The sequence below is a fragment of the Galleria mellonella genome, unplaced genomic scaffold (assembly GCF_026898425.1).
Source record: "Galleria mellonella isolate WM207_F2 unplaced genomic scaffold, CSIRO_AGI_GalMel_v1 utg184, whole genome shotgun sequence".
In the NCBI taxonomy this organism is placed as follows: domain Eukaryota; kingdom Metazoa; phylum Arthropoda; class Insecta; order Lepidoptera; family Pyralidae; genus Galleria; species Galleria mellonella.
The window spans coordinates 11,519,672-11,533,764 of NW_026442025.1; the positions used below are offsets into that span (position 1 = coordinate 11,519,672).

The 14,093-nt window shown below is 32.8% G+C and overlaps 1 protein-coding gene across 1 annotated transcript; it reads left to right on the plus strand.

Annotated features, from left to right (window-relative positions):
- The first annotated feature begins 380 nt into the window (after window positions 1-380).
- Window positions 381-12,165, plus strand: LOC128200461 (uncharacterized). Its single transcript, XM_052893944.1, has 5 exons — window positions 381-569; window positions 4,689-4,785; window positions 5,950-6,189; window positions 10,290-10,425; window positions 11,416-12,165. The coding sequence occupies exons 1-5, from the start codon at window positions 529-531 to the stop codon at window positions 11,595-11,597; spliced, it is 696 nt and encodes a 231-aa protein (XP_052749904.1). The 5' UTR covers window positions 381-528; the 3' UTR covers window positions 11,598-12,165.
- The last annotated feature ends 1,928 nt before the right edge of the window (window positions 12,166-14,093 follow it).

Consider the following 14,093-nt stretch of genomic DNA (forward strand, 5'->3'; position numbering starts at 1 on the left):
GCTACCCATTTCATTCCCGTGGGTGTCGTAAGTGGCAACTAAGGGAACTTAATGATCGAGACATGGGTAGTAGCGACCCTCTTAAAATATCACCAAAGGCTAATTGCTAAAAGGCTAACTTGTCAAGCGTGGCAATTACTGGCAAAACTCCCCATTAAGGGAAGGCCTATGCTCAGTAGTGGACAGTAACGGCTGATATTATCATCATCGTTACGTGAATGAAGAAAAAGCTAATAAAAAAATTGCTCAAATTCATTCTCCATGTCCATTCGAATTTTTTCTCCGAAAAATTCTTTAATTATTTAATTTTGCGTACGAAAAATCTTTTACCCGAAATTGGGGGAATAAATAATCTAGCAACCCTGCATTATATTACGCGTAAGCGCAGAATTTATCACTACGCGGCTCAGTTCGGTTTAAAAATAATAATAACGAAAAAACACAGTGGCTTAATTCGCTTTTAGTTGTGAAGTGTGCACGCGACGTTTGCGGGCAAAATAGTTTTTTTTTTTCTCTTTTATACATAGAATGAATAATCGAATGGATGAAACAAGTATATCATATGACAAGTGAGTTTTAATATTTATTATTTTAGTGATTTAGTTTACCATTAACTTTAATACCCTCACCAGATGGAGCAATGACCTCAATTGCATTGCAAGGAGTTAGTGTGTGCAGGTTTTTTTTATACAACTTAGAATGGTAAACAAGCTGACGGCCCACCTAATAGAAAGTGGGAACCGTTGCCTACAGACATGAGCAGTACCATGAACATAACAGAGTATACTGTTTCGCCCATGATACCCCCCATGCGTTGCCATTCCTAAGGACTCAGATGTTATTCCTCTGTAGGTCAGGTGGGTCAGGACCGTTTCTTATGATGGTTTGTGGGAGAGGCTTATGTTCCGTAGCGGACAGTTAATAGCTGACATGATGATGATGATGATGATGATGATGATGACGACGATGATGATGATAATTAATTGCAATACAATAATGGGACATTATTCTCCAGTGTGGTCCCGGCATGGAACAGGCCACCCCTTCCCATTGCTATTGTAAGAGGTGACTAAGGGAATTTAATGGTGAATGCCCATCTCGCATCAGCGTCTTTCCCAAAACACCAGAATATCTTAACTGCGGTTACTAATCCGACTGCCAAGCGTGGCAACTACTGGCAAAACCTCTTAAGGGGAAGGCTTATGTACAACACACACACATACACACACAGTTAAAACACAGTTAAAAGTTGACATGGTGATGATGGGATATTATTGTTGACTAAAAATATGTTGGTACGAGATGTGGAATCGGACATTTTATGTAAGTGTTTATAGTAATATATATATTATTAATTTTAATAGTATAAAACGAAGTCGCTGTTTACATGTCTATTTTTCTGCTTATTTCTTCTAAACCATGCTACCAATTTTACTACTGGCTTCATTGTCATTTAGACATTTTTTCATGTATCTAGAATTTGCACCTGTTTTTTTGTTTTTTGTTGTTTTTGGAATTAAAACACAAATTTACAAGTATTTCTGTAAATGCATGACTTTAATGAATGCCAAGAATTGTATTTTTTTTTAATGGGTGATAATGGAATGGTAACCCCGCCTGCGCTATTGGGATACGCTGGCGGGGCACCAGTGAAGGATGATAGGTGAGGATAAAGCAGGCCAGTTGGCCCATCGTGACGAATTCAACAAGAATTGTTCACGATGGTTTCCAGGGGGAACCACGTGGAGGTTGACCTAATAAGGCATATTGCTAGCAATGGGGCTGTCTACCTGTCTACCTCAATTGCTAACAATCCCTTTCCCCCTCCAAGTATTGTATTGGAATATTCCATCTTTATATTATTATTTCATAATAACATTAAGAATGTATTATAACAATATTTTTTTAACAGAATAGAAAAATAGCAATGTTGATGTAAACTTAAAATTATTAAGCATTTTTGAATGGTCATTGTTTTACGATTCTGTCGCCCAATTCAGAATGCAATTTCAGCTAAAACGAATAACGGCAAATAATTATTTAGATATTGCTTTTTTCAAGCAATATGGAATTTTATGTTATGAGTCTTTGTGATTATAAACTACCTACTGTAATTGTTTGTATCTATAATAAGTTTACTATTGTAATCTTTAAGTGAAAACAATCAAGAGTATATATCTATCTATCTATTTACCAAATAGTGTAATACCAGAAGAGTTTAAGATCATAAAAATGAAGGTACATACACAATTGAAGTATAATTGAGAATTTAGATAACATGACTCACACACAAACACACACACACACTCACACATACACACAAAATACACCTTTACATCAGTTATTACGAAAACTTCCAGTTATGCGACGTTTAGCATAAATATTTCCACTGCGTTTATTTTGTATTACATATCTATATAATTTTGTATTATCTACCTACAAAAAAAAAGTAAGTTATTGTTTGGTATAAAAATTGTAAATTTGTAATTGACTAATATACGGTGTAAATATAATATATTTTTATTATTCTACATATAATCTTTTGATATATATTTTCTGATATATACGTGCATAAAGAATGGATATATATATATATATATATATATATATATATATATATATATATATATATATATATATATATATATATATATATATATATAAAAGGGTATATCTGGGGGGGGGGGGAAGGATTGTTAGTAGTGAGATCCAACAGACCTATTACTAGCAATATACCCTAACAGGTCGACCTCCACGTGCTTCCCCCTGGAAACCATCGTGAACAATTCTTGTTGAAATCGTCACGATGGGCTAACTGCCCTGCTTCATCCTTACCTATTATCTCTCACTGGTGCTCCACCAGCGTATCTTATTAGCGAAGGCGGGGTTTATCGATTCATGTAAGTATCATTCCATTTTCACCCAAAAAAAAAAACTTTTTCAATTTTATATTCCTTTTTATATTAATACCCGCCCACTATGCACTTTTTATGTGTTATACATTGCGATTTGTTAATCTTTGCCGAGTGTCCACGATACAGGCTCGCCTAATGTGGGGCCTATTGTATCTTGTGTTTGTAACTTTGTGTAAATAAAATATAAATAAAAAAAAACGTGGCAGGGGGCCTACCGCCGTCACTCGAATTGAATTGATTTGTTAACGCTGTTTTCCATAACAAGAGAATAAGTCGGATATATAATTAGATATGGTACACAAAGTTGTTTTCAAGCGACTTCCAGAGACGCAGATACTCAATTCGGTTGTACGTTTCTTTTTATGTTTGTCACCTCATAACTCCGTCAGTTTTAAACCGATTTGGAAAATTCTTTTTTTATCTGCACGGATATACTTATAGATTGGAAACTTTATCAAAATAGTTCAGTAGTTTAATTTTTAGACCAGAATTGGTTTTGTCATAATTAAAGTCGGTTTTTTTTTAGGGATACAATCCGTATAATCCGTATTGATTTAAATGCTGTAACCATGGAAACAACAGATTTACTCCTCAGGTTGACCACTAGATGGAGTTGTTATTTTAGTATGCGTGTTGTATTGGATAATAAAAATAAATCTTATCAGTTCAAGGTTGTATTTATTTATTGAAACCTAAATTAAAACGTACCTGTACTAGTAGATTTGAACAAGGGTTTGTTTAAAATCTTTAATTAGTTATCTTTAATCTTGATATATATAGCACGTAGATGTTAGGTGTGTATATAATAGATCGACTATATTTTTTACATATTTGTATATAATTAATATATATCAATAATTAATTAACTATATTCAAATGTCAAAAATTATATATTATTAAATAATCTTTAATTTTTGTTGACAGTTGACAGCCATATTGTATTTATTTAATTCTAAGAACGAATGGCAAATGAAGTGATAAACATGAGAGGTACCGTGAATGTACTGATATCGACGGTAGCTCTCATGCTTTAGGGGAGATAAAATTGTCAGTAATGCATCTGCTTTCTTTTCTCAACTATCGTTCCACACTGGTACTCCGTCAGCATATACTGATGGTGCAGGCAGGGTTACTATCACTAGATAGTATAAAACAAAGTTGCTGTCGCTGTCTCTCCGTCCCTATGTATGCTTAAATCTTTAAAACTACGCAACTGATTTTGAAGCGGTTTTTTTTAATAGATAAAGTGATTCAAGAGGAAGGTTTATATGTATAATACATGCATAATATTGTAGAGAAACACTGATCAATTTAGAGGTATCTAATGTGACGAGATGTAATATGTACCCGCGCGAAGCCGAGGCGGGTCGCTAGTTCGTAATAAATTTCTAAATTCTAAAGTTAATTGTCCATTACTGAAACAGGCCTCCCTCTATTGAGGGTTTTGCCAGTAGTTGCCATGCTTGGGAGGCGGGTTGGTAACCGCAGTTAGCTTTGGTGATGTTTTAAGATGGACGCTGCTGCCTATCCCTCGACTATAAGTTCCATTAATTGCTTCTTGCGACACCTATGGGAAAGAAAGGAGTGGCCTGTTCTATGGCGGGACCACACGGGGGGTTAATAATTATATATAATTTAATTAATGTTGTGACTTTTTTATTTTTGACATTTTTTTTTTCAGTATGTCTAATCCACCGGTATCACGCCACAATTTGGCGTGCAAAATTTAAAATGTTGTGACTTTTTTATCTTTGATATAATATTTTTTTTCAGCATGTCTAATCCACCGATATCACGACCCGTATTCGCAAAATGTCTATTTTGCATACCGTTAAGAATGGGATGTTTAATTCTTGGATATTTGAATTTGGTAAGTATGTTAGAGACTAGAAAAGGAAGAGGAAGACCGAGGAATAACTACATGGGACAGATAAATGAAACACTAGGCGTCATGTCGTATAGGGAGATAAAGGATATGGCCTGGGATAGAGCTGGCTGGAGGAAGATGCATGAATTAGTTGCACCGACAAGAGGAAACTCTTAAATGAAAAGGCACGAACTCTTAAATGAAAAGAGTTAGAGACTAGCGACCGGCCCCGACTTCGCACGATAGGATTTTGATACTTTGCATTATATAACAGTAATTTTCGTAGAGTTCTTGAACTTGTTTAAATAAATATATAGCCTGTATTACTCGATGATAGTTTTTTATACGTGAAAGGTGATTTTATAAAATCGCTTGAATAGTTTCAGAGTTTGTCTATTATATTATATGTAAATAAACATATAAAATTGAAAATATTAAGTATAAATATATGTCTCTCATATACTGAGTAATAAATATACTTAATGGTAGTTCTCTTCACGCACACACGGATAAATCAAAGCTGTATTATTATGAGTAAAATTAATATTTCAATTTGATATTACAGTGAAAAGATTTAAAGGATCAGTTTAAATTAAATTTTTGTTCCGTTTCACATTTAATTTTTGATGGTTCATATTAAATAATAATTTTGGTAAACTATCAAATCAAAATTGTTGTTTTATGGATAAATTTGGGGAACGAATTCTCAGGACTGAGGATTCGTATTCGATCCTTATTGGACTGAGTTCGGATAATAATAATTAATATAAATCTATAACACGCACACACGCACGCACATATATATATATATATATATATATATATATATATGTGTCCACAGATGTTAGTTGCTTGTAGTTGCTTGGTTCCTCACAACTTCAGGACCAGGCGAATAGTTCGATTGTGTGGCACTTATTTATTTACTATACTACTACTACTTATATAATTTATCTATTACTTATATTTTTACCTCAACTTCATCTGCTTAATCTTGATAATTCACAGACGGGGATAAAAAATAGGCTGTATCCTTCTTTATCTCCTATATCAAGTATAAACCAAATTTCATGGTGATTGATTAAAATGTTAAGGCGCTAAGGTGTACCAAACACATTCACTTTCATACAAATAATATAAGTAAGGTTACAAAAGATAAACCTATTCTAGATAGCTACTGTACTAAGTATCATTGCAATTACCGGCATCACCCTGGTCCTCGGTTATGCGACCCACGGCTTCGACCACTTTGATCAACCCACCGAGATAAATCTTCAACAACATCCAGAGTTTTCGAAGAATTCACTGAGAAATTTCCTGATATTGATCGAGATATTTATTGCAATTGCTCTGTTGATGAACTTTGCATGGATTGTAGTCGATATTGCATGCTTGATTGGAGTGCACAAGGTTAGTACATTTCTTATTTTTAATACTTTCCAAAGCATTTATGTACTGCGGGCATGTAATATTATATATATAATATTACATATATATATACATATATACCTATATATATATATATATATATATATTTTATGCGACTTAGAATGTCAAACAAGCTGACAGCCCACCTGATGGAAAGTGGTTACCGTCGCCTATAGACATGAGCAGTATTATAGACATAACAGAGTATAGTGTTTCGTAAATTTACTGCCATATCCCACCCTTAAACCGAAATACAGCCATGCAAACAGTATTGCTTTACGGTATGGTCACGGGTGACACGAATGGCTCAAAGGTGCCCAAGCAATCGACTTTCGTACAAAGTTTTATACAAAGAATTAAATTTATGCCATTGTCATCTATTGAACAAAAAACTACATATAAACCAGAATGTAAGAATTATGTATACGATAGTGAAAACTCGGTCGAAATCAGTAGAGTGGTTTATTACTTAACAGGGAATGAACAAACGAATGCTACTCTATTTTACAATACAATACTCATATTTAAAGATGTGACTACATGTATAATTTTTATTTTCATATTAAACTATTCTCATATTATAATTCCTTATTATTATATATTTAAGGATAAATCGAATGTTCGCTTGTTTACTCTAGAGATATTGCATATATGTAGCAATTTATCTGAAGTTTACTTGGATACATACAATATTTTTGCCAACAAAACGTAATGAAAACGCATCATAGATTTTTGATATGGCAAACAGCCAGTGTTTATTATTGTTTTTGGAATGTGTCGCGAATTTGCGACACGATATCTCTGTTGCGACTTTTGGATATTTTTTTTCAACTTAACACACACGTAAGCACGCATGCATACACGCCCGTTGGCACACATGCACGCAAACACACACACACACACACACACACACACACACACACACACACACACACACACACACACACACACACGCACGCACGCACACACACACACACGCACACACATATTGACACAGATTGAATGAAATGCTGTTCAAGTCTAGAGTTGACGATTATCACTTACCATAAAATAGGCTATCTACTTGTTTGCTATTTTAACTTTAACTTTTTTTTTTATACAACTTAGAATACCAAACAAGCTGACGGCCCATCTAATGGAAAGTGGTAATAGGCTATAGACATGAGCAGTACCATGGACATAACAGAGTATATTGTTTCGCCCATGATACCCGTATGCTCTGCCCTTCCTGGGGACTCAGTTGTACTCCTCTGTACGCTGTAAATTCACACTATATCCCACCCTTCAAACCGAAACACAGCCATGCAAACACAACTGCTTCACGGTTGGAACACGAATTATTCCTGAAGACAATGGTGTTTTTTTCTAATAGGATGAAAATGGAATGGTAACCCCGGCTACGCCATCGGTATACGCTGACACTAGTAAGTGAAAATAGATGAGAATGAAGGAGCCTTGGAATTAATCATAAAGGTTTCCAGAAGGGACCGCGTGGAAGTTAATCTGATAGAATATATTACAGTAGAATCTCGATTATCTGAATCAAATAAAACCAGGGGTATTACGTATAATCGAAAATCCGGATAATCACTTTCAAAGTCAAATAATACAATATACGTAATTAAATTTTAATATATTTTTATTATGTAAAGGGTTTTACATGCATTATTTATACAATACGCTATAAAGAAATTACGAGATATAAAGATAATGACTTGCATAATACCTATTTGCCCAATTAATACATAATACGATTTCTAAAACGGTAATTAGAGTCGTGAAGATTAAGTCCGGATAATCGAATATTCGGATAATTATTGTTCGGATAATCGGGATTCTACTGTACTAGTAACAGAGCCAAGCGAACCAAGTGAGATTGGTAACAATCCATTACTCTCATGGGTATAGTGTTATATTTCCGGATCCTATAATTGCAACGTCATAAGCAATTCCTCAAAGCATCTATTTTTTCTTATACATATGTGTATTAAATAAAAAAAAATCAGTAAAATTGGTTTCGGAGATTAGCGTAAATTCCCGGCGCAAAATAGGGGTGTTATTGGTTACACGTGTCCGAGTGTCTCTCGGTGGCAACATATCTCCTAAACGAACTGATTATGATGCGTTTTTTGTTTAAAAGCTGTCGTGATCGAGATGGTTCTGAGTTGCAATTTATGAAGATCTGTTCAGCTGTTTTAAGGTCATTAGCTCTTTTTATGGGGTTGTTTGTGTCGAGGTTTTTTTAAATTTTTCATAAATAGTTGGTTATTATTTTATAAATTGTTGGTTATTATATATTAAGATGTTATAAATGATGAAGGTGTCCTTATGGTATTTTGAATAATAAAGTTGAAGTTATCATGGGATATAAAATTTAAATTACTCAAGAATGTACTCAGCGCGTACGGATGTCAGTAGAAATTTCACGTGTAACACGACATGTCAAATTGTATTGTGACAAAGTTTCACGAACTCATTGTTGTTAATTAGCATTCATTTGTAAACGAGATACCAATATAATAATATGCGTAAAACGTACAAATCTTTAAGTAAGGAATGATGTCAGAAAGTTTTCAGAGTAACCTACTTTGTTGGAGTTATTTTTAACGTATTACTACTGTTTACAATGGCATCCGGCTAGAAGGATCAATATTTTATTTTTATTATTTCAACCGTTAACTGTCCACTGCTGAACGTACGTCTTTCCCATAGAGGGGTTTTGCCAGTAGTTGCCACGCTTGGCAGGCGGGTTGGCAACCACAGTCAGGCTTTTGGTGATGTTTTAAGAGGGACGCTGCTGTTCAACCCTCGCCTTCTCTTAGTCGCCTCTCACGACACCCACGGAAAAGAAAGTGGAGGCCCATTGCATGCCGGGGCATATATGGCGAGATTAATAAGAGATCAAGGAGGATAAATAACTATGGTGGATTATTCAGATTTTTTTATGAGACTAGGAAAATGTTTATTTATAAATTTGATATACAGTCAATCAGGTAGATCTCCACGCGGTTCTCCCTAGAAATCGTCTGTTTAATTCTTGATAAAATCGTCACGATGGGCCAACTGACCTACTTGTACGCCAGCGTATACCAATAGCGCAGGCGGGGTTACCATTTCATCTTCACCTATGAATAAAAAAAAACCTCGAACGCTGCAGCAATATGCTGAGCAAGGATCTAGTTCGAAGTACACTGCAACACACACGTTATGCATACGTAGACACTTGCATTTGCATACTTTTAAATTTAGGCTTAATTTGAACAATAAATGATAGATTTTTTTTTATATATTTTATTCTTGTTTTGTTTGTTTTGTTTTATCAATAAATTTATAAAAGGAGGTTCGTAATTCGGATGTAATTTTTTTTATGTTTGTGACCTTATAACTATCCTAACTTTTTTAACTATGTTAGTTGTGAACTGATTTGAAAAAATCTTTTTTTTTTATCTGAAAGAATATATCTATAGTTTGGGTCAATAGAAATTTTATCAAAATCGATTCAGTACTTTAGTTTTTAAATCAAAATAACTGATTTTGCCATATTTGACTTTTTTTTTTAGATATATAATTTTAAATTATTTCGGCTTATATTTTATATTGTTACACTGGGAAGAGGAGAGATGGAGTGATGAAGATTAGAAACACCTACTGGCCTACCTGTTGGAAAGTGGTAACCGTCGCCTATAGACATGAGCAGTACCATGGACATAACAGAGTATACCATACTGTTTCGCCCATGATACCCCCCATGCGTTGCCATTCCTGAGGACTCAGGTGTTGTTCCTCTGTACCCTGTAAATTCACGCCATATCCCATCCTTCAAACCAAAACACAGCTAAGTAAACACAACTGCTTCACGGTAGAAACACGAATGGGACAGAGGTACCCAAGCAATCGACTTTTTTACAAAGTCTCCCTCTGGAAAATGTACCACTATCTTCATTATTTATGTAACTGTACGAATCATATGATTCTATTAATAAATTCTTAATTTTCGATTTATATTTAAAAATGATTTTTTACCTAATAAAAATAAATAAATAAATATAGTATTTATACAGAGTAATCTCTTTTTTTTCCAGAAACGTGTCGGTCTGTTTCGCCTCTACATTTCGTTCGCCTCTCTTAGATTAATATTCATATTAGTCGGAATCCTTTATCTTGTGGCAACCAACAGATCGTCATTAATGGCATTTGCCGTCGAAATGTTCAACTTTGGTAAGTTTTCGTCTACAATATGTTTATTATGTTTGTATATATATATATTTTTATACAACTTAGAATGGCAAACAAGTTAATAGCCTACCTGATACCTGAAAGTGGTAACCGTCGCCTATAGACATGAGCAGTACCATGGACATAACAGAGTATACTGTTTCGCCCATGATACACCCCATGCGTTGCCATTCCTGAGGACTCAGGTGTTATTCTTCTGTACCCTGTAAATTCACGCCATATTCCACCCTTCAAACCGAAACACAGCCATGCAAACACAACTGTTTTACGGTTGAAACGCGAATGGGACAGAAGTACCCAAGCAAACGACTTTTGTACAAAGTCTCCATCTGGTAAAATATATTTAAAATTTAAAAAAATTATTTAAAAAAATTAAAAAAAAAAAAAAATTAAATATATTTGTATCTGTGCAACAGTGCGCCACCTACCCTTTGTCTTTTTTTCTCAATATCCTCAACCCAAAGGTTGTCTGCAAGAGATTGCTTAGCGATAAGGCCGCCTTTTGTATCATTTCTCATTAAAATTTACTGTATTTATTAATTTATAAATGATGCAATGAAGAGTAAAAATGTGTATTTTTTTATACAACTTAGAATGGCAAACAAGCTGACGGATGGAAAGTGGTAACCTCTGGAAACCTGGTGGTGGTGGTGGTCGACCTGGTTGGGTATATTGCTAGCAATGGGATTCTTAGTCTCTATTACTAACAATCCCTTTCCCCCCTATGTCACTGGTTATTTGCATAGAATTATTCAATTTACCATTAGTATCTGTATGACTGAGAACACTCGAAGAATTAAGAAGTGGTGGAATTTCTGGTAGTAAAAGTGGGGGTCAAGTTTCGAGTGTTCGCAGTCTCACACATACTAATGACAGCGGAATTAAACAAAATAATTCTAAGTGTACTGTGATTTTTTATGTGATTTGTATTTTTTTTTTTATTTAAATTTTGTACTCAATGTTCTTTTACAGTTTTGACTGCATACTTCATCCTGATTTACTATATGTATGTGAAACAAACAAATATAGAGGAAAACGACAAGATTTATACTATAAGTTCTCATTACAACAACAACATAAGCGACATCTATCCGACATTTATTGATAAACGAAAATTTGTCGTGTACGATAAGTACATAAACAGTTATTATTAATCATATATTTTATATTATTTAATTTAAGACAAGTGTCATTTTTATATTATTATATTAGTTTATATATAATTAATTTTATATTAAATATTATAGATAATTAATTGGAAATAGAGTTCTCTTCAACAGTTTTCCATTTAGAATGAAATATGGGACATTTGAAATACGTGCCTACAAACATTTAAAAGACCTGCAACATACAAGCAACTCCTTTCGTGTTGCAAGTGTTAAAAAATTTGGCGGTAATATATTTAAAATGAATTATTAAAATTTACGTCTAAATTGTATTTTAATTTAAATAAATGCAAAATTTTATATATATAATATTAGAAAAAATGAGCAAATTATATTCCAGTAATTATTTAGTTTAGTTTTTTAATTTACAAAATATAATTAGTTACTAGGCGACGATAACAGCTTTCCATCAGGTGGACTGCCTGCTTATTTGCCTATTTCTCTAATAATAAAAAAATTGGCGATCATTTATTTAAAATGAATAATTTTAATTTAAACTAACAGAAAATTTATTACAAAAATAAACAAATTATATTATAGTAATAATATAGTTTAAATTTTTTTTTTTTATATATATATATATATATATATATATATATATATATATATATATATATATATATATATATATATATATATATATATTTAAAATTAAGAATTTTATTGTCTTGATATTTAGTGTACTTTTATATTGTTTAGATTTTACTTCATTAATCGAATCTTTCTATGGTGTTTGTAACTCAAATAATAACTATAATGAAATGTGCATTGTTTTCTTTCTTGTTTAAACAGTAGTTATATTCATATATAAAAAATAAAATTTAAAAAAAATGGGATTTTTATTTATAACAGATACTATTTATTTATTTCCTACTATTTGTAGTTTAATACATTTGTAATTTTTCGTGTATTGTGATGTCTTCCCTCATTTTAAACTAATTTAATTGAGTAATTAATTTCTTATGAAAATATATTATCAAATTTAGTTTACAATTGGGAAAACTAATTTTGATGTAGTGTTTCATTAAAATACATTAATAATATAATTAATTAGTTTGCAATTAAGGATAAATCGAAAGTAAGTACTTATTATATTATTGTAATGATAAAGTCGAACATATTTGTGATAAGTAGTACATTCTCGTATTATATATCATATTTCACGAGATAGGGGGAAAGGGATTGTTAGTAATACAGATTACTAGTCTCGTTGCTAACAATAATATCAGAGGGAGACTGTACAAAAGTCGTTTGCTTGGTCATTTCTGTCCTATTCATGTTTCTATCGTGAAGCAGTTGTGTTAGCACGGCTGTGCTTCGGTTTGAAGAGTGGGATATGGCAGTGAATTTACAGGGTACAGAGGAATAACATCTGAGTCCTCAGGAATAGCAACTCATGGGGGGCATCATGGTTAAAACAGTATACTCTGTTATGTCCATGGTATTGCTCGTCTATAGGCGACGGTTACCACTTTCCATCAGGTGGGCCGTCAGCTTGTTTGCCATTCTAAGTTGCATAAAAAAAAACTGTTACCACTATTCCTTATAATACCTAGAATGTCGTAATATGCAATTAACAAATATAGCAAGGGGCAACTCTATCAAAAATATATATTAGGTAAAGTCGTTTAAAAACCGATTTGTAAATCATTAAGCAATTTCTTTTTGATTAGCTATCTTAAATGTTGGACGCAATTACGTTGAAACTCTGTTATCAACGCCTGAATTGACTTTGTATAAGTTCTTTGAATTTGTTACTTGCTTGTTATGAATATGATTATGCTCAATGTTTGTTTACGTATGATTATATGCAGAAATCAGTGTTGCCAACAACAGTATCTATTCCCCATTTGTTAGGAAAACATTGTTATTTTTTTACTACAAAAATTAAAATTATTTATTAATAAAAGTGAATTTAATTTAATTCTTGTTACTTATGGCAATTAAGTAACAAATATTTACAGTAATTACATTAGTGATTTGACCTGGCTTCGTACGGGTATATATTTATGAATCGGTTTTAAAATTGATTTAGCAGTTTTTGAGTTTATCCATTACAAACAAACAAACAATCAAATCTATACTCTTTGTAATATTAGTAAAGGTAAAATTGCTAATATTAATTTTATACTCATATTCTTCCACAAATCGTTATAATAAGTGCATGACCAGTTTCGACATTCAATGTATTTTCAAAGGTAAATAATTCTATTTGTTTAACAAATATAAATAATTTAAAAAATTACATAAGTACAACTTACACTTTAATATATTACACAAAAGTTTCAATAACTTCATCCCTATTCTCTTTCCCCTACTTTTACTGTAATAGTATATATATATACATATTATCATTTCAGTTATTATTTGTTCACTGCTGGACACAAGCCTCCCCCATAGACTGCCATAAAGAACGGTCCTGAGCCACCTGCGTCCACCGACTCCCTGCAATGCTATATACTCTTATATACATATGTATGCATA

What these genes read in the sequence shown, in the direction of transcription:
- LOC128200461 (XM_052893944.1), top strand. Translation starts at nt 529, where the DNA reads ATGAATAATCGAATGGATGAAACAAGTATATCATATGACAA. An exon ending in TTCTTGGATATTTGAATTTG is followed by an intron (nt 4,786 to 5,949) that starts GTAAGTATGTTA and finishes AACCTATTCTAG; the next exon opens with ATAGCTACTGTACTAAGTAT. An exon ending in CGTCGAAATGTTCAACTTTG is followed by an intron (nt 10,426 to 11,415) that starts GTAAGTTTTCGT and finishes GTTCTTTTACAG; the next exon opens with TTTTGACTGCATACTTCATC.